At 42.7% G+C, this 26,696-nt stretch overlaps 1 protein-coding gene across 6 annotated transcripts in view; it reads left to right on the forward strand.

Annotated features, from left to right (window-relative positions):
• ARIH2 (ariadne RBR E3 ubiquitin protein ligase 2) overlaps positions 1 to 26,696 on the forward strand; it is a 36,795-nt gene that overhangs the window by 5,958 nt on the left and 4,141 nt on the right. For 5 of the 6 annotated variants that reach the window (XM_041461450.1, XM_041461443.1, XM_041461426.1 and 2 more), the window contains 12 exons: positions 10,904 to 10,971; positions 12,658 to 12,721; positions 17,437 to 17,584; positions 18,101 to 18,222; positions 19,161 to 19,270; positions 20,091 to 20,208; positions 21,732 to 21,782; positions 21,883 to 21,904; positions 23,455 to 23,606; positions 24,666 to 24,809; positions 25,162 to 25,230; positions 26,158 to 26,241. In XM_041461450.1, coding sequence (XP_041317384.1) covers positions 10,904 to 10,971; positions 12,658 to 12,721; positions 17,437 to 17,584; positions 18,101 to 18,222; positions 19,161 to 19,270; positions 20,091 to 20,208; positions 21,732 to 21,782; positions 21,883 to 21,904; positions 23,455 to 23,606; positions 24,666 to 24,809; positions 25,162 to 25,230; positions 26,158 to 26,241 — 1,152 coding nt within the window. Of the gene's footprint in view, positions 1 to 10,903; positions 10,972 to 12,657; positions 12,722 to 17,436; positions 17,585 to 18,100; positions 18,223 to 19,160; positions 19,271 to 20,090; positions 20,209 to 21,731; positions 21,783 to 21,882; positions 21,905 to 23,454; positions 23,607 to 24,665; positions 24,810 to 25,161; positions 25,231 to 25,436; positions 25,520 to 26,157; positions 26,242 to 26,696 lie in introns of those variants that run through there. The other variant, XM_041461459.1, reaches the window with a different exon arrangement.

Below are 26,696 nucleotides of genomic sequence, written 5' to 3' on the forward strand. Positions count from 1 at the left end.
TCCTGGCATACTTGCTTACAATTCTTCAACAACCCTGTCTTACTTCCCCTCTCTCCCCCTCCAAGGAAACTTGTGATTTTATTAGTTTTGAGACAAAATGGAAGAGAAAGAATTAGTATGGAATTAGCAAGCATAGAGAAGAAAGAAATGGAATGGAGCATGCTGAACTATTTATCATAATTATTTTCAATGGACTTAATGGATATGAGTAAACAGGGGTAGACTTTTTAAAGAATTGTATTAACTTCTTTTCTATTAATTTGCTTGATCTGTAAAAACTGCTTTTTCTTCTTAAAACTGCCTTTCACAATGTCTCAGCTTTCCTTGGATAGTGATGATTGTTCTTCTGGAGCATCTAGTTAATTTTGATTTCATCTCCTTTACTCCTTTATGATAGATACTGATTACATGGTGCTTTTTCAGCATTAACCTGTATTTAAGGTAGAGTGTCTGCCCCAACAGGGAAGGCTGAAGGCAAATTAAAGATTATCTTCAGGAGGTACAGTGTTGAAGCCAATGGATGACTTGGTATTTGAGTGATTTACTGTCACAGATTAATAGATTGACACAATTCCCTAAAGCAAATAAAAAATAAATGCAATGAATAGGCTTAAAACTGGGTTGGAATGTTCTACCACTGTCTGTTCTCATGAGGTGATTCACTTTCTGAAGGTTAAACTCCAGGACACATGTGTGTGTATTGAGTGGCTTTTTTCTTTGTGACATATTGTCTACACACTTTAAAGACCAGAAACAGAATTTCAGAGCTTTACATCTTCATATTTGCTATCTGTGCTCTTAGTGGCTATAACAGTTTAAATAGATAGTATTTCATTTGCTCTGCTCGTTAACCTCAACCTTTATTTTTCAAACTGTTTTGCTCAGCTATTTCAGAGTGATTGTTAAATTCCTATTTTATTTTAAAGCATTGTAGTGAAGGGTGATATTTGGAAACCTTCTTGGCTCTTTGAATTCCCCATGAGTTGTAGCTGACCTTGCTCTCATTCTTGCTGAAGGCCCTGAACTGAGCAGACCTTGCACTGGCTGGTTAATGCCAGGTCAGGTGTGAGCAGCCTGCACGTTTAAAAGTTGTCATGCAACATTGAGAGAGAAACTCTCTTAAACAAAATGCTTGTGTTTTGTTTACCTCCATTAGAAACAACACTCAGTTAAAATCTGGAGTCTGATAAAAGCATATCACCCTGCATGTAGGTAAATGTATGTCCTTGTATCTCTTACTGTTGTAGGAAGCTTTTGTCTCAAAATCTTTAGACTTGCTTTTTGTCAGGTGGGGAAATCTGAAAAGAAACCTTGGTGCAGACAAGGCAGCAGTGGACTAAATGAGCTGTGCTGTGTGACAGGTCTGCAACTACATTAGTGGTTATTCCAGAACCATACAGAAGCTGGAGAGATTTAATAAGTGTTACTCTGAAAGTTTCTCCTTAATTTTGGTTTTAGTAAGAACTGTGAGTTCATGGGTTTTCTAGGAAAAGAAGAGGAAATCTTTGCTCCTTGGTTAGTGCTGTTACTATGAAGATCTGAGGAAGGTTCTGTTAGTACCCTGACTAAAATTAGGACAGGCTATCTCTGTTGAAACATACCAGAAGAAAATCTCAAATGAATAACCAAAACTGTGCTTCTCTGACCAAAAGACCTGTGAATTGAAGCAGGTCACTTTTAATTCCTCAAAAGGTCACTTGCCCACAGTCAACACTTACAAAGGACAATGCTCTCAAAAGCAGTGGCCTGTATTGCCTGCAGACCAGCAAATGAATTCACAACAGTTATTTTTAAGAAATAAATATAAGATACAGTATCTTTCAAAAATAATGAATTAAAATGGTGTAGTAGTAACTATGCTTTCGAGATAACTCTGTCAGTTGTCATTGACTGATTGTGGGTCCTGGAGTGGCTTATCAGTGCATGCAAACAGTGTGATACTCAGCAGTTGTACAAACAAAGCTGAGCCTGTCACTGGCAAGCAGTAAAGTGTATGATGATGTCATATTGTTTTTGTTTGTAAATGATGCTTCTTGGCTCTGCTGAGGGTCTCCATACGTGCCTGGAGTTATCTGTAATGTTTCAAATAACTGGCAGTGGTTTCTCTGTTTCAGTGATGAGGTGGATTTTTTCTAGTGTTATTTTTTTTAAAATAAACCACTAGATAAAACAATTGCCAATTAGAATTTATGAAAAAAAATAAACTTGACTTTAGTTGTTGGCTGTCAGTCATGAGGAAGCTGTGATCTTTCTGCATGTGCAAGCTAGCAAGGGAAGGTAGTCATGTAGTTCTACAGGCAATTGGAACTGATGTCTTTCCACTAAAACCAAAGGAACTGTAAGACTGAAGAACTTATACTTTTCACTTCACTAATTTGAGTGATCTGCTAATATTTCTCAGAGAGCAAAAAGCTTACTTCCTGTGCTTCCTGAAATTACAGCTTGTGATGTGGGGTTTTTTAGCTCTGTCCCTTGAAGAGTAGATCTTGGTAGATGCAAAAAGTATTTGATATCATGATATAATGCTGTTAATCCATGTTATCTCCACTGATCTTTCAGACATAAGCCAGTTTTTCATATATTCTGGTTCACCATACTGATGCTGCATCTTTTCATGGAACCAGACTCGTTTTTACTGATGAAAACACATCCCTCTGAGGCTGCTCCACACACTCAAATCGTGCTGAGACAGAGCAGTTCGTTTGTAGAGCTGCTTGCTGGGAGCTGGCAGTGCTCCTTTGGAAATGCCATCTCCAGCAGAGCCAGGGTCCCGTGTGTGCAGAGCAGCCCTCCCTGAAGGAGCCTGTTCCCTGCAGTCACAGAGGGTCTGCAAAGAGCCGTGTCTCAGGACCCTGGTGTGTGTGTGCCCTGCTGTATTGCTGTTCAAACCATGGCCCAGAGTGTGCTATGGGTGCTGCTTATCTGAACCAGCCTGTAGTGCCATCCTGTCAATGCCATCATGACTTCAGGGAACTTTCTGCAATGTAAAATGGCACTGTTGAAGCCTCCCTGTGCCTGGGTACTTCAGGTGCAGGAGAGGGATTAAAGCCCCTTGAAGTATTAAAATGCAGGTACATAAGAGCAGTGTTTCAAAAATTTATGTTCAAAGTTTAAGTCTGTAAGCACCAACATTAGTAAGCAGTAAATATTTAAATATAATTTTTTATAAATGGCAGAACCTGATAGGCAAATTTGACTTTTTCACAGAACGCCTGTGGTGCTGTTTGGCAAAGATAACACACTGTTTCAAAGTACCAATAAACCCCCAGATCAGTCAGGTTTATATCTATACTGTGTTCTGTATTTTAACACCAAGCCAACATTATGTGGGACATCCAGTCTGAAGCTGTAACCCTTAGGAGCACTCGTGTTTGAGACATACCTTTGTCCTTTACCTGTGTTTTGTTCCTGAACAGAAAGATCCTGGAAGTTCTGCAGTGCAGAAGTTGTGGTTTTGCCTACACATTCACAATGCCTGTACTTCAGTAGTATCAAGAGGACATGAGCGTGTCTAACTTCAGAGTAACTGTCTTCAGTGTGTTTTGTTTTGGCTCATAAAAATATTTCTGTTTCTTAAAAATTTATTAGGTTTTTGTAAACTTCCGGTCAGCAGAATAAGAGAACTGGCCGGAGAGCCCAGACCTTGCAACCTTGTGACACTTTCCTGGTGTCATTTGAGGAGAGAAAACAAGTCTGTTACTTATTGCCCAAGACTACAGAAATTCTAACTTGACTGAAAAAAGGAGCCACAAATGTGGAGGGTGATTACAGCCCACACATTTCTTTGTGATTCACACCTTAAGTGTATCTTACAGCCAGTATGACTCTGCAGTGAGCAAAATAATCTGCTCGCAGCTGTTGATGAGTGTGATCTTGGTGGGAGGTAGAGGCAAGACACAAGTCAATAAAAATGCCAAAACAAGCTTTCAGTAACTGTTGCATGTTGCAAGCTTACAGCTGGACATCATGATTACAGGAGCAGCATGAAGCAGCCGAACGCTTTGCCAAATTTGTGCTGTGCCTATTAAGGATGGTGCAGCAGAAACAAGCCGTGTTGTGCACTGTGAAACATTGTTGTGCAAAGCAGATGTTCCTCCTCTTCATCTTTGTCTAACAAGAGTAAAATGGCCTTAGAGCTGGGGCTGTTGAGTGAAGGACTGTGTTATTTGGGGCTGAGCAGGGATTACTCACTGCAAAGTTACCTAAGCCCTGCTCCATGTTGGCTGTGTGCACGCACCAGTGCTCCCAGTTTGGAGTTGGCTGCCCAGTGTTCTGAGCCACTGGTCACAATTATGCGGGTTCAGGTTATGACCAGACCTTTGCTTCTTCCCTGTGCACCTTCTGAATCATCCTCTCTGTCAAGCAGAAGGAATTGTCCACTCGTGCTGTGCTTTGCTGGGAGAGCACCTGGCAGGGCTGTGCAGGGGGGTGTGTGGCTGGGTGTTGGCAGCACTCAGGGAGCACGGTGCAGCGTGTGCTGGGCACTGGTGTTCTCACACTGGGTTGCTTTGGGAAGAATAACTGCAGGGAGGACAGCTGGGGAGTCTCATGTCAATCTTATGTCTGTGTGCTGTCTTACAGCTCTCTTGCTGCATTTCTTTCGCTCTAAATCTTTCAAAGAAGGGATCTCATAGCTGTTTTGTAATAATGCCTTCTGGCATACAGCTTGCTTAAATGTTTCTGTTCTTTTAATATTTATTTCTGAATTTCCTCAGGAAGAATAGCCTAACAGCTTGAGAAATACGTATGTTGAGATTTCCTAGCTGAGTCCTACTGATCCTGTTTGTTGGCAGCTGCAGCTGAAATTGTTGCTGTCCTTGTGTAGGAGAGCAGATGGATTAAAGCCATGTGTAAATGTGGGGAAAGAGCTAGAATTTAACCCCAGATCCCCTTTCTTCAGTATGTGGCCAACTAGGTTATGCACTGACAGCTTCACATCAGTGGTGTAACACCAGCAAATATTTGGGAATGTTTGTCATCCCCAAACTGCAGTCTGCCTCCTAAATGTGCTTCTAATCTTGCAGAGTGGCACCACCAGGTCTCTGCATGCCAGAAGGTGAGTGACAGGGTACAGATTAAAACCCTGTGATGAAGCAGAGCTTATGAAGTGCTGTTTGACAAAACCTTTCCATGGTATTGAGAGTGCAGCTACAGTCTCTTAAATGGCATTTCTTACCTGCTGCAGCCTGCAGTCTGTAATCAGGAGAGGGCCTGAAATGTCAGACAAATTGTAATCTGTCCTCTGTGTGAAACGTAAAGGTAGAGGGCTTTTTCTCACTTTTAAAAAAAATTGACTGATCACAAGAAAAAAGAAATACAGTATATATGTTTTTGTTTTAAGACTGTCTGGTTTTCCTGTTAGATGAAATTAATTTGAGTTCAATTTTGAAAGCAATCTTCTTATGCTCAGAAACCCTTTAATAGATAAGAAAGATTTTGCTACAAGGCTTTGAATGCTTGGGGTGTTTATGGGAGGTGATGTGAATCATATCTCAAGCCTCTGCAACCTCATGAGTTTTCTGCTGGGATTACATATTGGAAGTCTGCTTACAAGAGGTAGATCAAAGGACTGCATGGGGTCCAAAAAAAAGCTTTGGGTTGCCCTTGCTTATTTCTTGATACTGCTGCAGTTTTCTAAGAAACCCTCCAGTAAAAACAGGGCAGTCACATAATTTTTCCAATGGGGCATGGAGGGAGTCAGATCTACTTTCCACAAGAAAAACAAGTATAAAATGAATTTTTTTTCCATTTGTGGGTTACTTTCCTTACCTCAGCATACTGAAGTAAAGCATGTCTAAAGGGATTTTTTCTTCAGTGAAATTACTCAATACAAATTATGGTTTCTTTATAAGGTGTTACTCTATTGCCAGCTCAGTCTCTATTTTGCCATAGTTTCTCACCAACAGAAACTATTTCAGAAGCTTTTGCTCCATGTGCCTTTCCTGTTGTAAAGAATTTTAGTGTGTTTTTAGAGGTTTGGATGCAACACACAAAACTAGTATCTTTTGAAGTTCATCCTTTCATTGTAGAACTAACAAAAACTATTTGTGGTTTGAAACAAATGCTTCTCAAGATTAATCCTGTTTGTTTAAATCTATTTGTATAAAAACCTTTGATTGGGGAAAATGAAAGAAATGGAAGCTACATTTCTTTATGCCAGATTTGTGTTCTTCTTGGGCAGACATTTCAGTGCAATCCTGATCTAACAGGAATTGTCAGCTTGGTGCAAAGCTGTGGGATGTCAGCTCCAGCCAGACCCTATCATCTCCATCTCGTACTGAACTGAATCTCTTTAAGAATCATGTGATGATCGTTGTTTTAAATTCCTGATAGCATGTCTCTGCAAAAATGAGGATTGAAATGCACCTCCAAAAAATAGACCTTCCCTTTGAGAAAAGTGAAATGAACTCGAGTGAGTTCATATCTCATTCACATGAGATATGCATGTGATATAAATATGCTTGAGCAATTTCTGTAAAATCCAAGCTCTGCAAAAGATGGTGGTTTTTTAGCTTTTAGGAAACATTTCTGTCTGAATTAGCAATTGTCAAGGTGGCATGGTTAAAAAGATTTTCTGCTGTAAAGAGATGAAACATCAAGTCTCCAAACACCTTGGCTTATCTAAGGAAGCAAGTTGAGACAATTGTTTTAGAGCCCTCTGAACACAGCAAGGGACCTGCAGAAATTCTTTGCAAACTCTTTTGATATTGTCTTATCCTAAAGAGTGCCAGACTGTCTTTCACACTTCAGAAGTGTGAGAATTTTGCTTATCTTGGAGACTAAAGAACCTAGAAGATAAATGGAGATGGAAATAATGAAAAAAAAATATTGTGTACTCTTCCAGAAAATGGATGCATTTGTGTTTGATGTAGTGGCATTATGATTTTATTCCACTTTCAGAATCTGATTTTGTTTAGCACTATGTAAAATCTTCAGAATATTTTTACAACTCCTGCAGTCTTTTCCTTATGCAGAGCAGCTTCCTCTTGGCACCCTTGCTCTGCACATAGGTGCTGCTCCCCTATTCCAGTGCTCTGATCAACATTTGGCGCTGTTCCTGGCAATCAGCAGCCCTCCATAAGTCAGAGTTAAACTGGTGGAGGTTTGAAAGAGGCTTTGGAGGTGACAGAGTTCCTGTTTTAAAATAAAGCTGATTGGATGAGATTCTGTCTGCTCAGCTTTGCTGCCACATCATGGAGAAAGAAGTCTTGTCTTCAGTCAGAAATTTTCAAAGTTCAGATTTGGTCTGGGCTCATCTTTGATATTAAACTTTTAAGCTGGTAGTGGAGAAATGAGAATGAGGACAAGAAAAAAAATAGCATTACTGTCGCTTTCAGCTTCTAAACATTAATAAATTTAATTCCAGATAGAGGAGTTCAGGAGAAGTCAGACTGTATAGAAGCACTGGTGTAATTGATGGGTTGCAGGCAAATACTGAAATAGTGCAACATATAGAACATGCATTCCCCTTTGCACTGGGGTCTGTGGAAGTATTTCATTGAAAGAAGCTGCTGCCAGCAAGACACCAAGTGGGCTGTGTTATTGCCTTTTTTGGTTCTTAGGATTCTGAAATGAGAATAGGAAAGTTTAAACAAAGCAGGCAGTTTATCAGAGACGTAATTTTTTTTAATGTGTTTGTGACTGAAACAAAGCATTACTGTTCCTGAGATCTTGTGGCACCCAGTGACTGATAGGGGACTGAATCAGTGCTCTTTCTGAAGTGTTTTGTAAGTTTGAGGTACTTCATTGGGTGAAACTTCTGACTGTCAAGGAAATGCTTCACTGGACAGTGTGCCAGCAGTATCAGCTTCTGTACATTGCTTCTTCAGTACTTCTGTAAGATAAGGAATATGTACACATGGACCAAAATTCTGATTGCAGTGGTATTTTTCTGTGTTCAGCATGTTTTTGCCCTTGCTTACAAAGAAATACTTCAGCTGTTCTGGGGTGTTATTGTGGAAGAACTGGCTGACTTTGTACAATCATTCAGTCATTGTGAGTATACAGTCATTGAAGAGAGGCTGGGGAGTGCTGCTAATCAATAGAAGCAGGCTTTTGTTAAACATTTGTTTTTCTTCTCATGCTTATTTTCTGGAATCTCCCCAGTAGTGTTTGCCCCTGATTGTATTTACGTTTGCAGATTCTTCTGAATTCCCAGCCTTGCTGTTGGTGAGCAGGACATAGCCTATGGTGAGACCCCCCTCAGCAGGCACAGCCCCAGCAGCATCAGTTGTTTGCTGCTCTCCCATCCCTCTTCCTCACAGTTTGAATGTTACCTATCTTTAATCTGTAAGAACTGGTACTTCTGTGCCAAGGAGACTGTGCATTTGTTGCTGCAACTGTCTGACTCTGGGACTTCTGTTTTGCAAGATCACAATTGCTCCAATCAGGTAGTATCAAAAATTTTTCTGCTTCAGGGCTTTTATGAAAGTGGTCTAATGTCATGGATCAGGCTTTATGAATTGAATTTTTTTTAATATTCTTGTGTGCTTTGTATTCTTGTGTGCTTTTATGATGAAAGTACTAAAATTAGCACTACAGTCCTTGTAGTTGGAGTTAAATAGGAATAGTCACAGAAGCTTTGTTACTCTTCTAGATCTGTTAGTCTGGCATCCTTCTGGAGCATTAATTCCACATTTTGCCTGACATATAATTTGGCTCAAAAGCATTTGATTGTGTTAGAATAGTTTGTTAGGTTTCAGAAATGTCTGCTGATATTTGTCTTTCTGTGCATCTTGAGTCTTGAATGTACTTGATTCCCCTCAAGGAACAAGTAACTCCATGGAATTGCGATGCTGCAACAAATGCTATACCTCAGGCTCTGAAAATCCAACTGAAAAATACTCATTTTCCTATGTTACACATCAGCTTCCCATTTAAGTCCAGCAGTTTGTTTTCTTCTGTCAGTTCTTCCTTACTGCTACTGAGAAATAGTTTCATTACTGCTAAAGAATGATTCATTAGCATGTGGTTTGCATTTGTAGGAAGCCAGTCTTGTAGAGACCACATTCCTGGTGCTTGTTTGTTTTACAGACTCAAATGCAGATGTTTTCCTTGTACAGACAAGTCAGAGGTGTCTGTCTGGGTCTGCCGTGCTGGGGGCTTAAGATAACAACCCATCCCAGGCTGGCAGTGTCACTTCATCCATGCAGACTGTGTGTGTTGGCAGCAGCAGCCCTGTGTGCCACGCTCCATCTAACCACAGGCTTCTGTGCTGGGAGGGAGGGCAGTGCTGCCTGGCAGCCTTTGTTTTCAGAGGGTCACATCACATTGCTGCTAAAGTGGAGGAAGGTGACGTGCCAGATCTTGCACAGCATGAGCTAATGCTTTGGTTCTCCTAGAAAAGGGGTTATTTGTATATTGAAAATTGCCCTTTTGTTAGTGGGATTTCTAAGTGGTCAGCAAAGTGGGCACATCAGATTGTAGAGATGGATAAGAGTCAATTAAACACCACATCTGCTTTGTGTGTTGGTGTTGCCCAGGTTTAATTCACTGACCCAACTGTCCAGCACTGAGAAATGCCAATGCAGGATCAGGGCAGTATCATGTGGCAGCAATAGGTCAGTTGTGTTGTGAAACTGCACCTCTTCAGCGGGGTTGACTTAGGAGAGTAATGAATATGCTGCTTCTAGGTGTGCAGAGCCTGACTGTTTTTGTAGGAGTAACCATTGCTTGTTTTTCCTTCCAGGATTGTATTGGTTTGCTGTCTGTACTACATCACGTGCTGTGATTCACCTGTAGCAGGGTTCAAGAAGGCCTGTGGCATTTCAGCCAATGATTGGGACTGACAGCTTCTCTAGGAGGAAAAAAAAGCAACTTTTCCTGCAGCTAGAACAGAAGGAGTTGTTTTCTGTGAGCAAAGTAGGGGATCCCTTGGTGATAGCTCATCTTGGAGTGTGGGAGCAGAGCCCTTTGGTGTCAGAGGGTGTTTGAATGCAGAATGTGCAGACACCAAACTTGCCCAGGTGCTTCCTAGCACAAATAGCAGTGAGGAGACAGGCATTGTCAGCCCTCTGAATTCCCCTGGAAAAGGTCTGTTGTTTGGAGGACACATGCTTTGTTTGAACTCTAGCACCTGAAGGGGTTGAGAAGCAGGGTGAAGGTCTATCAGCTCAGCAGATGTCTGTCCTCTTGGTGGGTAGGAGTCTTTTTGTGCAAACAGAGAAGTCTGTTTTCTTCTGAAATAAACTAATACATAAAATGAAGGAGAACTTGTTTGTTTGTACCCTTGTAGCATGACTTTAAATGTCATGTTGCAGTACTCTGCTGGTGCTCAGGCTAGCACGGATTGTGCTAGTGTTTGCCAAGAGTCCACGTAATGCAAGCAGCTCTGCATGGAAACAGGCCCTGGCACTGTAGTTTACTATCTTCCTTCCACTCCAGCCTGTAACTTTCTTCTCTACAGTGAAGGGCTGGCAAAATGTTTTATATTTTGCCCATACCCTTTGCTGTTACAGTTTGCCTGCATTTGGAGCCTGTTGCTGCTTCTCCACCTCAGTAAGGGTGTCTGTCTGCTCTGGGGTTCCTACTCTGCATTTTTGGTGAGGACCCTGATTGCAGTCTAGTGTGGCCTTCTGGAGTGGTGATGACAGTCAGGACTGGATGTGGGGCTTCCATGAGCAGTCAAGCTAATCCAGTGCATTCTTGATTCCTTCCTCTCTGTGCTGTTGTAACAAAGTACATGACTTAGTTTTTGTACACCCATACTTCATTCCAGCTTTTGTATTGCAGATATACTGGCTGTGAGCATCATGTCTAGCAATTTAATGTGAATTGATTGTCACTGGATTATTGTACTGAGATTATACAAATTTTATATGAAAATCATACTCCTAAGCAGAGAGGTGTGGCTTCAAAATGTGCAAAGTTTGACCTTTTTTTTTTTTTTTTATTTTCCACCTAGGTATCACATGCTGTTGCAAAGCTAGTATTAGTTAGTTTCCACTGGCAAATCTCAGAGATTTTGGAAAGGTAAGTGTAAATAGCCTTATCTTGTCTGTGCTTAGTGCTTTCCCCCCTGGCTTTGCAGAAATGCTCAAGGTGCTCCATAGGTATTTTTGGCAAGTGTCTTTGGACCTGGAAGCAGGACACACAGTCCATTTTAGGGAGCAGAGGAAAGCTACTGATTTGGTGAGGTTGCACTGCCTGTAAGAAATTTTTAAGCAGGTAGTAGTAGTAAATGTCTTTCAGTTTAGGAATTATTGTTATGCTAGGAACCCTAACCCTCTAGATAGATTTATCCTAAATTTTGAGATAGCAGATTGAGAGTGCTGCATCTATATTTATTTAATAAGACATAAAGATAACATATGATCTGCTTTGAACACAGGAGCCATAAATCATAAAGGAGCACTGACCCTGTTCTGATGTAGTCTTCAGTAGTACATTCACACTGAAGTTTTTGTTCCTTTTGACATTAAGTGCTGTTTTTTTCCCAAGCTGGCCAGCATTTGGAGAGCAGGAGAAGACAGTGTGAGAGAAGTGAGCACTGCAGCTCCCTTGTTTGGTCAGTGTCACTGTTATTAACAAAGCCCTCCAGCTGATTTCAAAAAGAGGGTTTGGACTCTGCCCTAACATATGCAGAAAGTGCATTGGGAGGCACTGCTGCTGGCAGCCCCACCACAGAATACTGGCTCAGAACTGAACATTGTCTGAAAATAGAGAGCATATCAGCTTGACTCATTCTGCCCAGACATTTTTGGCCCTGTAGCCAGCAACTTTATCCAGAGAACGTATGGAAATGCATCCTGTCTATGGATGCTGTTGTCTCCTTGATCACCCTGTATCCTGTGAAAGCTTTTTTCTGGGATTCAAGGAGGGTGAGATTGCTGCATAGCAGCTTAGTGTGATCCTGCAGGTCTGATGTGACATAAACAAGAGGAAATCTGGGGAAGGGTTTACTCCTAAAGTGATGAATTTGCAAATTGTTCTCCTGTTGATCTAGTCCTCAAACTTCTCTCTTGGTAAAAAATGAAATTGTCAAAAGAAAGCTCACTAGCATAACTAAGAAGTGCTGGTGAGGAGGGAGGGCTTAACAGCAAGGCCACAACAGTGATGCTGCTGTTTCTGAATTCAGTGAGATATAAACATTCATCTGCAAAGGAAATCACAAAGAGCAAAATATGTTTAATTATATGGCTGCTGATAGACAGCTTCATATGCTTAAAGGGTGATAATCTGTCACAGAGTAATTACTTAAATGGACAATAGTCTGGAGTTAAAGTGAGACTTAACCAGGACAGCTTAATTTTACAGAGGAATAGGAGACAGTCCAGAGCCCTGGTGTGTGTTATTGTGGACAGTGGCTTTGGACTGCTCTAGGAGTGTGGGTGGAAAATCTTAGCTTAAAAACAATTTTTCACGGGAGGGAGATAGTTATAGAAATGTATTCATCAAGATGTATAAGGGAAATGTTAATCCATTCCCAGAAGTAGTAGTATTTCTGGTTCTGAATAAACTCTCATAAGATTTTGTTGAGGGGAGCTCAGCTCTCTGTATGAAGCCTCACACAGGAGACATTTCCACTTTCCTTGTTGAAACCTACCCTACTATTTGCACAGATACAGCCGTTTATTCAGTTCAGATCAAGAAGGATCAATTAAACAATGCAAAATGTATTCAGAACTTGATTTGATCATTCTTCAATTGCCTTTTCAGGCACAAGGCTAATCCTGCCCAGTTGCTAGTAGAAGCTCGAGTCCAGCCCACCTCATCCAAACATGTAAGTATGTGAACTATCCCGTCTGTTCCCTTGGCAGACACCTCTGACCCCCCTCATGGGGGATTGCATTACTAATGGCATCCTCTGTCCAGTGTTAACCCTTTGCAAACTCTGGTCTGACATCCTGATTCATTGTGGGGTTTATTTCTGAAATGAGAATGCATTCAAGAAGTCTCTAGTATTTAAATAGTAGCTTTGCTGTTGGCTTGCAGGTAGTGTTCAAGAATGACTTTCTTCAAGAAAATTAGGATGGTTTTTTGGCACAAGTGATGGCAGACAATGGAAGGAGCAGAGTGCATGGGCTTGGCTGCCTCTTCCGACTCTGTTCTATGTAAAAAGACACTGAAAGGAAGTTCTGGCTGCACAGAGTGAGCAGAGCTTGTCTGTGTCTGGAAGAGATTTTTTAGATTTTTTTGTCTTTTGCCATTTTTATCTTTTTTTATCTATTTGCACTGCTCAGCTCAGGGATGCTTAAGCTAAATCTCCCAATGAATTGTGTTGCTGCTGAGTCAGTGCTGATATTTGAACCAACAACTTGTTGTTCGTAGCCAAGGCTACACAGATCTTCAGATACTTTCCCCCCACCTTTAAATAGAAACTTCCTGTTGCATGCTTATAGATTTCATTCACGGTGGGTGTCTTGGGACAATGCAGAATTACCCTAGGAACACACTGCCATGTGTCAGATTATGAGTGATAAAATACTACATCTGGGAAGCACTCAGGGTTGTGGGGGAGAGGAGATCTTAAAAGTCTGATTTGGCATCTGAGCTCTCTTGTAACTAGCAGATAGTGAAAAAGCTAAGCTGGCAGAAGTGTAAACTTCATGGGCTCAAATTATCTGCTTAAAGTCCAGAAAAAAAAATCTTTCTAATTTGACATACCTGCAAATTAGTCTGTGTAGTTCAAGATTTATCCAAGTCTTGTATCAGCTGTTACTTGAGTATTCCCCCTGCAATGGGCCATTCCAACCTCCTTGGCAGGCAAGGTGAAGACCACTGGCACATCATTTCAGTCAGGGTCCTGGGTTTGGACCAAACACTTTCCCAGCTTTAATTTAATATTTAATAACTTAATATTTTACTCTGAGGAGGTAGGAAAATATAAAGTATAGGAGTGGTGGTATAGGAATCTTTTTTGCCCAATGTGGCAACTCAAAACAGTGCTTGAGGCAAACTTCTATACATTCTGCAAAACTGGAACAAAACATTACAAATATAAACATGACAAAAGTCCTGAGACAAAATGCATTCAAATAATCGATGCAGTGAAGAACAGTGTAACTCTTCAGTCCTGTTGCCACTTCATCTTCTCATGGCCAGTCATCTTCTCATGAAATACCTGTAAGAGGAGAGAGAAAACCCAGTCCCGCTTGGACTGGTTTTAAAAAGAAAGAACTCTCCATCTGGTGTTAATTTTGTGTTCTCTGCCATGGGCATCTGTGGCTACCCATGGGATCCCTGAGCTTTGCCCTTTGTACAGCAGTCTGACTCTTCATTTGCAACAAATCCTACCTGTGTGCCATAGGTTACCAGCTGCCCCCATGGAAGACTGGGTCCTGCCTGCAGTCCACCCCCACAAGCAGCTCTAAGCTCTAAGCAACTGAGTTGCCTAAAGCTAGTCCTTTAATCAGGGGGGTTTATTTTCTGGCTCAGCAAACAAAAGCATGGGAGAAGACTGAGAGGTTGCAAGACCCCTCTTGTGTATCAGTTGGATTCAAGCAGCCTATTGCACACTCTTGGTCAGATTACCCAGTGCTGGAGTGGGGGTGAGAAGGGGTTCTCCCCCCTCCAAGGGGTCTAAACCTCCTGCCCAGTGGGCTGTCCTTTGGGTCAGAGATCAGGGCTCTCTGTCATTATGCATTGTGAAGGACACTCTGGGACCCCAGGGTCCTTGTGTTTCGTCCTCCAACAGCTTTATGCTGTCTCCCCCCATTAGTGAAATCCTCCACACATACTGTTTTAGTTTCCTTTGCATGCCTGCAGTATTTTTCTTGCAGCTGAGCCAGCTCAGTTGCAGAATAAGGCATTTGTTTAGTTGTTGCAGTGGGTGCTGCCTCCTCACACTCCATCTCATAAACAGCATCAGTCTTTATAAGTGGGCAGAGTTTAGGGAGAGGTTGGGGGTCTGGCTTAGCTGTGTCAAGCTCCTCCCAAGGATAAAGGCAAGTGACATCATTGTCAGTAAGGTCCACCTCTTAAGTGAGTCTGGAAAGCCTCACCTCATTCTCCAAATCCTCCCCCTTCAAGCAGGCAATCTGCAAATGTACTCTTTCTCTTACAAGGGATTAATTAGTTAAGTATGGAAGTTTTCTGTTAGTCTCTTTTCAGCATTTAACTCATTATGTGTTTCCTGCTGGGCACTGTGTTCTGCCTCCAAGGTCACCTGCAGTATTTTATCCAGTTCAGACAAAGACCCTTCACCACCTTATCTCATTGCTTAGCTCTGTGCTTATCTCTTTGAGCAGCTATTAAAGCAGCTCCCAAAAGTGTGCAGACTATGGATTTGCTCTTACTAATTTTTTATCTTCTTTTTTGCTAAATACTGTATTTTTTCCACAAAACCAGCCAGAGCATGCCAATTTTCCTCAGCCCAGCTCTGTCCATTCAAAGCTGGACAAGCTTTATAATCCTTCAGCAAGTCTAGCTGAAGGTAGCAGTTGAGATTGCGCTTTTCCCAGGTTACCACGATCTCTCTGCTGGAAAATTTGGCTTTGACTGAATAACAGTTCTCCTTTGTGCAGCCCTCTGTGTTTGTCCCAGTAGAAAGTAGCTCCTCACTGCCCTTAAGGACTCCCTGCTCACTGCACCTGAAAAATTGTCACACCCTGAGCTCTCTCAATGAGTGTTTGAAAGGAGCTTAGGTGCTGCGATACCCCTCGGCAGAGTGCAGGAGAAGGCAACAAACTTCTCAGGAGGCTGAACAGCAAACCTTTACTTAGAAACTTTGGACCATAAAAGACTTGGCAAATATTAAAGCAACATCCAATTAAAGTAAGGCAAGACACTGAGTTAGCAAACTGTAATCCATCCAGATTTCAAGAAAAGGAAGCTAGGAGAAGAAAGAAAGAAAAAAGAGAGAGAGAGATAATAGTCACCACCTTGGATCCAGTCAATCTTAGCTGCTGTAAAGCCCAAGGCAGTGGGACTCATTGAGTCTGCACCCTGTTGTTACGGTCTTTTATCTGTTCTGGTCCCTCCCCACAGGTGGGGCTTTCAGTGTTCCAGTGGTTGGTCCACTTTGGGCCTGGACCAGAGGCTTCAGGCTCCAGTAGGTGGGATATGGAGCAGTGACCACCCCACCTTCACAGAACTTGTCCTGCCCCTGCCCAGACACACACTTTAGTTGTTTTGAGCTATTCGTAATTTCTCCAGTCTTCTACAAAATGTGATTTTATTTTAGGAAGAAAGATAGTATGATTAAAAGGTTAACTTAAACTTGATTTGCTAGGCAATTCATTACAGTCTGTGTGTGCTAGAGCAAGGTGCTCTGTGCTTCAGCTTGTAATGCAGAATGATTCTGGGGACAGATGCTCATAGTGAGTGTCTGCAGAGGGACTGACCCTGTAGGGAGAAGCTGTAGTAGTGAGCTCAGAGAGGCAGTTGCAGGGGTTTGAGGTAGCACACGTGCTCTTCAGGCTGAGCAGCTGATCCTGGCAATCAGTGCAATTACAGACTCAGTGAATCCTGTTCTGGTCTGTAAGTGAGGCCACTTAGAACAAATTTGCATTACTTCTCTTTGATGTGGCCATGCCATGAATCAAGCTCTGTCAGTCAGCAGCATATCGTGGTGCTGCTGGGCGTCTCCGGCACGCAGAGCTCGGCCTGGAAGCTGATGGCAGGCTTACACCAGCTTCTCCACAAGCAGCAGAGTGGATGCAAAGTGATTATATTACTTCTCTGAGAAAGAAAAAACTGGAATATAAACTGCAGCTGACAGCTTTGTAGAGCCTTGGTTTTGATGATGCTGGGCTAGACCTAGTTCTGCAGGTCCCAGGGGTGAGTGGAGATGTGTTGAAGGCTGGATCTGTTGTCTAGGGATCAGCTCTGCACTACACAGGGGGAAACCAGATTACTTTCAGTGGTTTGGTGAAGCAGTAGCAGTTGTGCCCGATTTGAAATAAACCCTTTTAATCCTTTTCAGCTGAAGGGACGATGCCTGTTTTGCCAAATGTAGCACAGGCATAGGCAGAAGATAAGAGATGGGAGGTGATAGTTTGTGAATTCCCTTTCCTCTCCATATAAACACTCTACAATTATGTCTTCCATTACCCTAAATTACTGTCTGGTAAAAGGGCATTGCTAAGTCTGTTTGCAGTGACAGCTGCTCTCCAGAGCCTGTGGAGATAGTCCGGCCCAGCTAATAAAGAATATCAGTAAATGCAGGGAAGGACTAACACAATGACATATTTCAAACAAGACAAGAGTAAGAACCAGAAAAGTAAAGGGGTGTTCTGGGCAGCACTAGAGGAGAGGCAGAAACTCTTCAGTGACTGTCAGCTTGTGCTCTGTGAGATGAGAGGCTCTTGAGAAGGACTGACTGTTTGGGGCATTGCAGCACCTTAGCACACCAGCTGCTCATGAACCTCTTCTGGCCTGGACCTCCATGGAGACCTTTGTCACAGTGAGGGTGATGCAGGTGTCTGTGGATGAGCTGAAAACGCTCTGGGAGGTGTGGGATGCTTTCACTGCACTGCTGATTTGTCTCTCCCCCAGGCAATGGTACATTCCTCCCACCACTGCGCGGTGTGCATGCAGTTTGTCCGGAAGGAGAACTTGCTCTCCCTGGCTTGTCAGCACCAGTTCTGCCGCAGCTGCTGGGAGCAGCACTGCACAGTGCTCGTCAAGGATGGTGTTGGAGTCGGTGAGTTCGGGGTGGATGAGGTGCTGGGCCTGTATTTGCCCCACTGGCCATTCTGATTAGTCAAGAGGATGACTGTAACAAGTTAGAAACTGCAAATCTGTTGAATAGAATTTGCATCTGTGATGATGTACTGTGGCAATGCCCCTGGAGTGCTTGTGGATGCAAACATCTGTTCCCTTTGTGCTGGGGAGAAGCCAGTAGTTGCCAGAGTTGCTTTGGGCTTTTCCAAGCCTGTCTTTCATGTTGGCATGGCAGTAACATGTAATTTTCTAATTTAAGTATGTGACCTTGTGAATACTGGTTGAAGCACTCACTGGTCCTGGATGCACATGTGCCCTGTCATCTTTTGGTGAAGACAGTTGGGCTTCAGCTTTTGAGCAGCCCTGATTTGTTTCACAGTTGTATTCCTCTTGCCACAACAACAGATGGCACTGAGGAAATTGTGCTGAGTACTCTCTGTGCATCCACCCCTTAGTATAAGCTGCACTGTTCTAAGTTGTTGCTTTCTCTTCTCAGGGGTGTCCTGCATGGCCCAGGACTGTCTACTCCGGACACCAGAAGACTTTGTGTTTCCATTGCTGCCTAGTGAAGAGCTGAAAGACAAATACAGGCGCTACCTCTTCAGGGACTATGTGGAGGTAGTAGATTTTTTTCAGTTTTAAGATACCCTGGGTCAAATCACCAATGACTTGCAGAAATTTTGTTTGAAGTGTCTTGCATTTTTGATTAGAACTGCAGTAGCTGCAGCAAAATTGTCCTCAATAGATAGACATGATGTGGCTGCTTCTGTAGGACAGCCTCACTGACAAAATGCTCTAGCAGGTTGCCAAAGTAAATTCTGCTGTAAGGTCATCCACTCACTCCTTGGCTGAGGCTTCAGAATTCTCAGAGTGTTGCAGCTGAGAATTTCAAAACCTCAATCTGATTATTCTAGTCCTTCTTGTTCTTACATAAATATTTTTAGGTTCAGAAAAATAGGTCCCTCAACTTAGGGTAGTCCAGCTGAATTGGCTTGCTCAATTATATTTTGTGTGAGCTTTCTTGAAATTAAAGCAGCAGCTGTTAAGGTTAAATATGCAGGAGTATTCTGATAACTGGGAACAGACAGGGAACAAAAAAAAAAAACAAAGCAGCAAAGCAATATGAAAAAAAAAAGCAGCAAAGCAATATGAAAGCATGGTGTCACCTCTTCTCAATAAGAGACCTTTTGGGAAGAAATGGCCACCACAGGAGAGCAGTTGAATAGATAAGGAGAAGATGGGGAAACAGCTCAAATGGAACAAAATAGTTTGTTTAGTGTCTTTGTGGGGTTTTGTTTGTTGTGCTGACTTAAGTACAACAATTATAAGAATCCATTTGAATTCCCTGTTCTAGAGAAGCTGTAAGTAACTAACAAACCTCTTCCATACTAGGAAATGCAGGATCTGCTCTGATAGCTAAGACCTGGTGACACTTTCCACTCATTTTTAATACAAAATAAGTGCTTTGTATGTTTTTGAGGATAGGAATGGTTAAAGTTGAACAGGTAATGTTTCCTGCACCCACTGCTGATCTTACTCCCTTGTCGTGTCCACAGAGCCATTACCAGCTGCAGCTGTGTCCTGGTGCAGATTGCCCTATGGTCATACAGGTACAAGAGCCAAAAGCCCGGCGAGTGCAGTGCAATCGTTGCAATGAGGTCTTCTGGTAAGAAACAGAGAAGGTTACAGACCACAGGGAAAGTGTGTGCTGTCCTCAGAGCCAATCCTTTTGCTTGCCAACAGTTTTGGTGTGTAGAAGTGTCTGAAATGCTTTGCTAGAGTTGTTTGTAACTTGAGTTAGCCTGAGTAATTGGACACTTGTGATTTGACTTCTGCAGGTGGTCAGATGTCCCCTTGCTTCCTAAGCTCCTGGGAACTTGGGTGTTCTGACAACCAGGGAACACAGCTTGAGTAACCAAGGGGTTACAAATCTACCATTCTCACATTTTGGCTAGTTAATTTTTTTCCTACAGACACAGTGATTGATCTAGATTCTGGCAGTAAACATGGAGTCCCTCTTGCTATCTGCTGGTATTGAGTTTTGAAGTCTATTAAAAACATTTGACTCCCAGTTTAGAGGCCCAGCTTTCTGGTATCTCCATGCCAATGGCCCTTACTCACCTGGGGTTGTCAAGGCATGCTAATAGAGGTGGCTGATATCTGCCACTGGAGTCAGGCTACTTGTAAGTGACTGGTGCACCCCAGATCTCTGCAGTCCTGTTAGAGGAGACAGGTGGGCTCTAGGAAGGGCCAAGTCAGCCCTCAGACACGTGATTTGTCAGGCCTGGGTTCACTGCCATCCTCACTCTGGCTTTTACACAAGAAGAAGGGAGAACTGGAGTTCAGTTTTGGTCTTCACACTCTACTAATACACAAGAGCATTTCCATCCCTTACCGGGCCCCCAGATTTTGGTCAGGAAAACCTCAATCCTTGAGTCATTTCTGTAGAAATTGATACGTTGTTTTCTTTTCTCCCCCCTTTTAAGCTTTAAGTGTCGGCAGATGTACCACGCACCCACAGACTGCGCGACCATTCGGAAATGGCTCACCAAGTGTGCAGATGACTCTGAAACAGCCAACTACATCAGTGCTCACACTAAAGATGTAAGGACAGCACCTGCATGTTATTTCTTGTCCTCTAGTGCTGCCTGGAAACCAGGATAGAATTCTATACACACAGAGCATTGTGTTCTTCTTCTTTGCAGACTACAAATCCTCACAGCTCCCTAGGGACTGTCAAGAAGCTTCTGTCAGAAGCTGCTGTCATATGTGAGCTAATTACATCCCTATGGCAGTGATATAACTCAACTGAATGCCTTGGGAAAGCTTTGTGTGGGAGGCTCAGCTGCCCTCCTGCAGTAAGGACCTGGTGGTCCTTATTCCAGACCTGGTGTGAATCTGTGTGGTCTTTGACTGCCAAGTGTGTTGTCCTCCCACAGGCAAAAGAACTGTGGGTACTTTGAAACAATCAGTGGAGTTGTTTTTAAAATGGAAGGAGAGGCTGTCATAAGTGCAAAGTCAGTACCAAATAAGGAACCAGTGGTGTTTAATCCTGAAAAACTTTGTGCAGTACTGTGAACTGGAGGGTGAGGGAAAAAGTCTTAGTTTGGCAAAGCCTGCAAAATGGGGTAGCTGAAGTCTGTAAATTAGACAGTGGAGTACTTCTAGTAGGTTTAGACCCAAGACAAAGAAACAGTATTACATACTGTGCATGTTAGCCTACCTGCTATAGAGTTGTTGTATAAATATACTATATTTGTCCTCTAAATTACCTGTCTGAGATTGGAACTTTTAATGTCTTCTGGGCATTTGTGGCCTGACTTCAAAATAGTTTTGGCTACATTTGTGCTACCATGGCCAGTGGTAATTGTGACAGTGGTGATTAGCTGCAAGCTTCACTTATATTAGGAAAGGGGATACTTAGATGGATCAGAGATTTCAAGTTCCCTTCCTTCTCTGGAGAAGGTGTCAACACATGATGGTATTGTTTCTGCTATGCTTATTTGTAGAAATTTTATTTTATTGAGCAATGTCCTGGCATACATTTTGCCTGACATGAAAATTCATACAAAGTAGCAAAACTCACTTCCTCCTTTTTACCTGTGCAGCCCAAAAATATATCTGGACACTCCAGGGTATCTGTGGAGTGGGGCTGTGTGCAGCCCTCCTGTGGTTAGGCAGAATCTCTGCAGGTAGCTGAGATGTCATTTGTTAGTAGCTGCTGAAGGCAGAGTATAGTGACAGTTATCTGTAGCCAAGTAGCTGTGACACACTGTCATGCATGAACTAATTGTGTCCCTGTGCCCGAGTAACTGCAGAGTGGTAACTCAGCAAGACCTTCAGTTTTACATGGGGTAACAACAGTAAATATGTTTTCTTGAGCAAACAGTCCAGTCAGTGCTGCAGTGCAACTTCCTGACTTTGCCTTTCTGCCATCTTTTAAGTGGAGCTGGCAGGAACTGGTGGGAAGCAGGGTATAAATGCTAATATTCTCATATGAGAACGTTTCTCATATGTGAATGCATATTTTTAAGAAAAAAAAAGGCAGAGAGGAATAATCACACAAGTGCTGTCATTCTTCAGAAGGCTGCTAGAGTTGGATCTAACAATTGTGTCTGTTTCCTCAGTGTCCCAAGTGCAATATCTGTATTGAAAAGAACGGAGGCTGCAATCACATGGTGAGTAATTCCCTGAACACGTCAAACCTCCCTTGTTCTTAGTGGAATTTTTTTCCCACACTTTGTGCTAACCAAGTGCCTCTTGTCTCTTCTTTTTCAGCAATGTTCCAAATGCAAGCATGGTAAGTTGGGTTTGGAAGCTGTTTTCTCTGCAATGTTTGTCAGTGATGATGATCCATTCTCTTTTTTTTATGATATTAAGACAAATTGTGAACACAGGCTGAAATATTTTCTCCCTAGTAAAAGCTGAATATCCTGAAAAGGATATTAATTACAGATTTCTGTGTGATAGCTTTTTTTTCCCCACTGGCTGTGATGTCAGCTGAGTTCTGCAGTGCTGGTTTGGCTTTTGCCCCTGACATGTCTATTGGATAGAGAAGTCTCCAGAATATTAACAGTGGAATCCATCTCACAGGAGAGCTTTCCATATAATTGTATTTGTAATCAGCTGAAAATATTGTCAAACGTAGCCATTTACTCAGATCAGCTTAATCCTTCTGCTTAGTGATGGAAATAATGAGCTTCAGCTCAGATGAAACTGCAGGAGCAGTTATATGTTTTAATTAATAAATATGTTATATTAATTGTTGTATGGAGCAGCAGATGTTGAACTTCTCAGTCCACTCCTGTGCAATTAGCAGCCTGAGTGTCTTTGGCCCATTGTGTGGCCCTACAAAACAGCAGCCTGTTCTTGCACTTCCCTTTTCATGGCAGAATTAATTTCTGTTGCCTTGGAGTGAGATAGTTGTTTTCAGCCCTCTTGAGTTAAGTGTACCACTGGAAACTATTGTAATATCAGAACCTGATTGGGAAGGTGATTAAAGGCAACTGTCCTCTCATTTCCTTCACTTCGGGGTTCTCAGCAGCACTGGATGTGCTTTGATGGAGCTCTGTGACTCTGTGACAAGGGGGAGCAGGCAAGTGCCAAGATACCATGGTGACTTAGCACTCGAGAAGGCTGATGAACTTGGGAATTACAGTTTTCAGTCTCATTACCATAAGTAACACAGAAGGGATTCTTATTGTAGCAACTTAATCTCCATCTTTTTTTGCTTTGAAGCAGAACACGTACAGTTTTGCCCTGAAATCAGAAAATTGCCATGTTTTGCTGTTTTTACTATTGCTGTCTTTACTCTGCCTTCTTCCTATTTCAGCTGCTTCTAACTCGAAGTGTCATAAGCCACTGACATCTGATGTTACCTGGGTTGTTCCCTCCTGGAGAGAACTGAGGGCAGGCTTTCTTTTGCATTGCTTAGTTCACTTTTGGATCTGATTTTTCGTGTTTTATTCAGACTGAGGTTTGCATGGGGCAGTGTGCCCATGGTGGGGAGGGTGCAACTCACAAAAGAGACTGGCAGCCTCTTCTCTAACCCAGAATGACAGTATGTGCAGGGTGCAAGTGCAGTTCTGCCCAGTGGTTTTAGTGTACAGGATGCAGAACTTCAAGATTTACTTTCCGTAGTTGAATGAGAGGCTGTGCAATTAAAATCTTCAAGACAGGCTGGTATTTTTGGCTCACTGTTGAGTTCTGTTTTGCAAGATGATACAAAACGTGTGTGTTTCTTGGCTTAGCAGAAACATCTGAACACAGATGGGCTCTGTCTCCTGAAGCTTTTCTTTCTTAGAGGTTTTTTTCTGTGCATCACAGTGGGTTTTTTGCTGTTTTCTGCAGACTTCTGCTGGATGTGTCTGGGAGACTGGAAGACTCATGGCAGCGAGTACTACGAATGCAGTCGGTACAAAGAGAATCCTGATATTGTAAACCAGAGTCAGCAAGCACAGGCCAGGGAGGCCCTTAAGAAGTACTTGTTCTATTTTGAGAGGGTAGGAGACATCTCCTTGGCCAGAGCTGCTGTAGCCTTTCAATGCTCCCTGCCTGGTGCAAAGGTCATTGCCAGCAATCTCCGTGCAAGAAACTGCCCAAAGAGAATCTGTGCAGAATTTTCAGGCCCTGTTGTTTTTCACTCAAAATCCTGCCCTGAAAGTCCCATGCAAACCAGTGATGTCATATCCAAAGCAATTTGTATTCACTCCTATATTCCCTTGTGCTGGAGAAAATCGGTATTACCTGTGTGCCACTGTACTATGTACCTGCAGGCTGAGTGCTGCTGCAGTAGATAGATATTGCTCCAATCATTTCCTTTCAGGACTGGGGAACTTCTGTTCCTTGCAGTACATCTTTATACAGATGAAAACTGAATAAATTCTACCATGTTCAAAACTCCATTGGCTGTAGCAAAATTTTTACTAAAATTTCATGTAATCACATTTTCAAAAGCATGTCTGTCCACACAGCAGGCTCCATGCACCTGGCCATGCAGAGCAACTCTACAGCAGTATCTCTAGAAGAGAATGTGGTAGAGGTTAAATACTGCTGCATTTCAGTTTCCCCATTAAAATGAGTTTATTCTTCACAGCATGAGCCAAGTCCTGTCATAAAATAAATGTCTTCATTCCTGGCTCTCCAGACCAACAGGCTTTGGGAAATAGCCATGTTTACAATGTGCACATGGATACTGGAGTTCACTGAGCCCATGTCAAATGTTAATTTAATCTCTTGACCTTCCTATAGAAATCCTTTGAGTAGAGGAATCCCCATGACTTTCCCCCTTGTTAGACGCGAGGTCACTGTGTGACCAGAGGGCATTCCCATTCGGAAGAGCTGGGTTTGCTCCCTGTTCTTGCTGCTGTCAGTCTGTTGTCTACAGCCTCTGCCACTTGCTACTGGAGGTGCTGCCTTGCCATTCTTTCCCACAGCATGTCTTGCCTTGCTGGACTCCTGCCCCACTCCAATTTCTGCTTGCTAGAGCTTGTGCTTTTACAGCAGTAGTACTCTGTTCTCATGCTGGTTTTTTCCTTTCCCTGTCTCCCCACCTCTTGCAGTGGGAGAATCACAATAAAAGCCTACAGCTGGAGGCACAGACATACCAACGAATCCAGGAGAAAATACAAGAAAGAGTTATGAACAACTTGGGAACGTGGATAGATTGGCAATATCTACAGAATGCTGCAAAACTACTTGCAAAGGTGAGTAATTGTCTCTTGTTTGGCACAGCGAAGAGAACACATGCCAGAATGCTAAATTCATAACACCAAGTAAGGAAGGAAATTGAAGAGTTGTGGTTTTGTGGGACAGTACTTCTGGTGTAGGACATGAACAAACCAAAAATCATCTAGAAGTGACCTCTGTGAAGTCATACTCCACAATACACAGTCCTGCACAAGTTCTTCCAAGGAAGGTGTAGGAAATTCTACCAGGAAGTCTCCAGTTGTCAGGAGGTAGCTTCTTAGCCTGTAGTGATTGCATAAATATGACTGTGCTGACTTCCAAGACTGAGACTCCTGTCTTTTTCTCTCTCTTCCTCCCACTCTTGGACAGTGTCGTTACACCCTGCAGTACACATATCCATATGCCTACTACATGGAGTCTGGTCCCAGAAAGAAGCTGGTAAGATGCTCTGCTCTTTTGTTGCTGATAACTTTTTGGGGTGTATCTGGCAGCATACTGGATTGAATTCCAGAGCTGGGCAGTGTCTGAAATACTAGTCCTGAGTTTGAGGTAAGGACAGGATAAATAGGTGGGATTGCACCTTTCTTCTTCACTTCAAGTTGACCAGCAGCTCTGTCCTCTTATACATTACATTATTTTCCCAGGGGACTTCACTGCACTTTCACTAACAAGCCATTTATCCAGAGTGTTTTGAGGCTGGAAGTGTGCATTTATTTCTTGGTAAGATTTATCACAATGCTGTGGGCCATATTTCCTGTGAAGAGCTGCTGGAGGAGAGCTTTTCCTTGGATCAGGGTGTAGCTTTGCTTTTTATTCCTGCTCTAAGTTCCTTGCTGGCTTGGTGCATCTCATGGGCTGAAAAAGTACAAAAATAATCTTGAATTCAGGGAAGAGTTTTTTCTTTGACTCAGCTGTCCTGTAAAACTTGTTATAGGATCTTTCTTCATGGCATCATATGTTCTCTAAGGCTGTGGATAGATGTTCTCTTCTGGATCTGACTGTGCCTGTGGAACAATTTGCTGCTCCCAGCAGTGGTTAACAGTCCCTTCACACTGCCTGCAGAGCTACTTATGAGAGCATCTTGTGACCTGTTTATGGCAGAATAGGCTGAATTAGGAGATATTTGTCACGTGCAGTGTTTTTAGGCTGATTGGGTTAATTTTGAGTGATGCAGGTTGGGGAGTGCTTCCACAAGAAATGCCCAGAAGGGGTGATCCCATCTAGGTGAAGGTGGATGAGGAGGAGACACAAACCTGCTCTGCCAGCACTGCTGTCAGCAGGACACATTTGTCTGCTTCTCAAGTGTAAAGAAACTGCTCCACTAAACTAGTTTTGTGTTGATGTCTCTTATTTTGCTCTTTGCAGTTTGAATACCAGCAGGCCCAGCTGGAAGCTGAAATTGAAAATCTCTCATGGAAGGTGGAGCGAGCAGACAGCTATGACAGAGGGGTGAGTGTTCTGCTTGCTTGAGCTTGTTGGCCAGATTTTCTTTGTTGGGCTTAACACTTCTGCAGGAGCACTAGGCTGTCAAGTGAGGGTTCTGAGAAGCTAGATCCAGAAACCACCTTTAGCCAGCAGATGATGTAGAAGCAGCCTTGTGGGAGAGGAGGTAGGGCTGTAGGGATTCCTGCAAAATGAAACAAGTTCCATGGAGCTCTGGAGGAGACTGCATGCAGCCTTCTGGTGAAAAGCAGGTTTCTTAAGTGTATAACATTTTAGACAGAGCAGATGCTGGGTAACTGCAGAGGGAGCCCACATAAAAAGGATCTGGGATCTTGTAATCCAGAATGTGCATGAAGTGTGTGATGGTTGGTGCTTCTCAAGCTGGAGTTTAGTGTCCCCCTAAGGAAAATGAGATCTTCTCCAGGCATTTTATGCTAACAGTTTGTACCTTCTCTTTTACC

The sequence above is a fragment of the Pyrgilauda ruficollis genome, unplaced genomic scaffold (assembly GCF_017590135.1).
Source record: "Pyrgilauda ruficollis isolate IOZ18807 unplaced genomic scaffold, ASM1759013v1 scaffold10, whole genome shotgun sequence".
Lineage (NCBI taxonomy): Eukaryota > Metazoa > Chordata > Aves > Passeriformes > Passeridae > Pyrgilauda > Pyrgilauda ruficollis.